At 48.1% G+C, this 216-nt stretch overlaps 1 protein-coding gene across 1 annotated transcript in view; it reads right to left on the bottom strand.

Moving 5' to 3' along the window:
• Window positions 1-216, bottom strand: part of IQSEC1 (IQ motif and Sec7 domain ArfGEF 1) — a 108,666-nt gene continuing 108,450 nt past the window's right edge. Inside the window, exon 13 of the mRNA XM_024763368.1 lies at window positions 1-50. Within this exon, the coding sequence (XP_024619136.1) occupies window positions 37-50 (14 nt within the window). The 3' untranslated portion in view covers window positions 1-36. The remainder of the gene's footprint in view (window positions 51-216) is intronic.

The raw sequence follows: 216 nt of genomic DNA, 5'->3' as shown, positions 1-216 counted from the left end.
CGTGTTGATGTAGCTCTCCGGCGCATGTGAGGACTGCTAATGATGGACCCCTAAAAAGGAAATTCATAGAAACCAAAATTAAAAGAGCTTAGAGCACTTACATCAGAATGATTCTTAAGAAATGTCAAAAAAAAGTTCGCCCACTGACTGCTAAGCCTTAGTTCAACTCGCTAGCCGCAGAGGCCGGGCCGTGTGAGGCTGGGCTCAGGCGCCACC

Source organism: Neophocaena asiaeorientalis, unplaced genomic scaffold (genome assembly GCF_003031525.2).
Source record: "Neophocaena asiaeorientalis asiaeorientalis breed wild unplaced genomic scaffold, Neophocaena_asiaeorientalis_V1.1 scaffold433, whole genome shotgun sequence".
NCBI lineage: Eukaryota > Metazoa > Chordata > Mammalia > Artiodactyla > Phocoenidae > Neophocaena > Neophocaena asiaeorientalis.
This window is presented reverse-complemented; position numbering and strand designations above follow the sequence as displayed.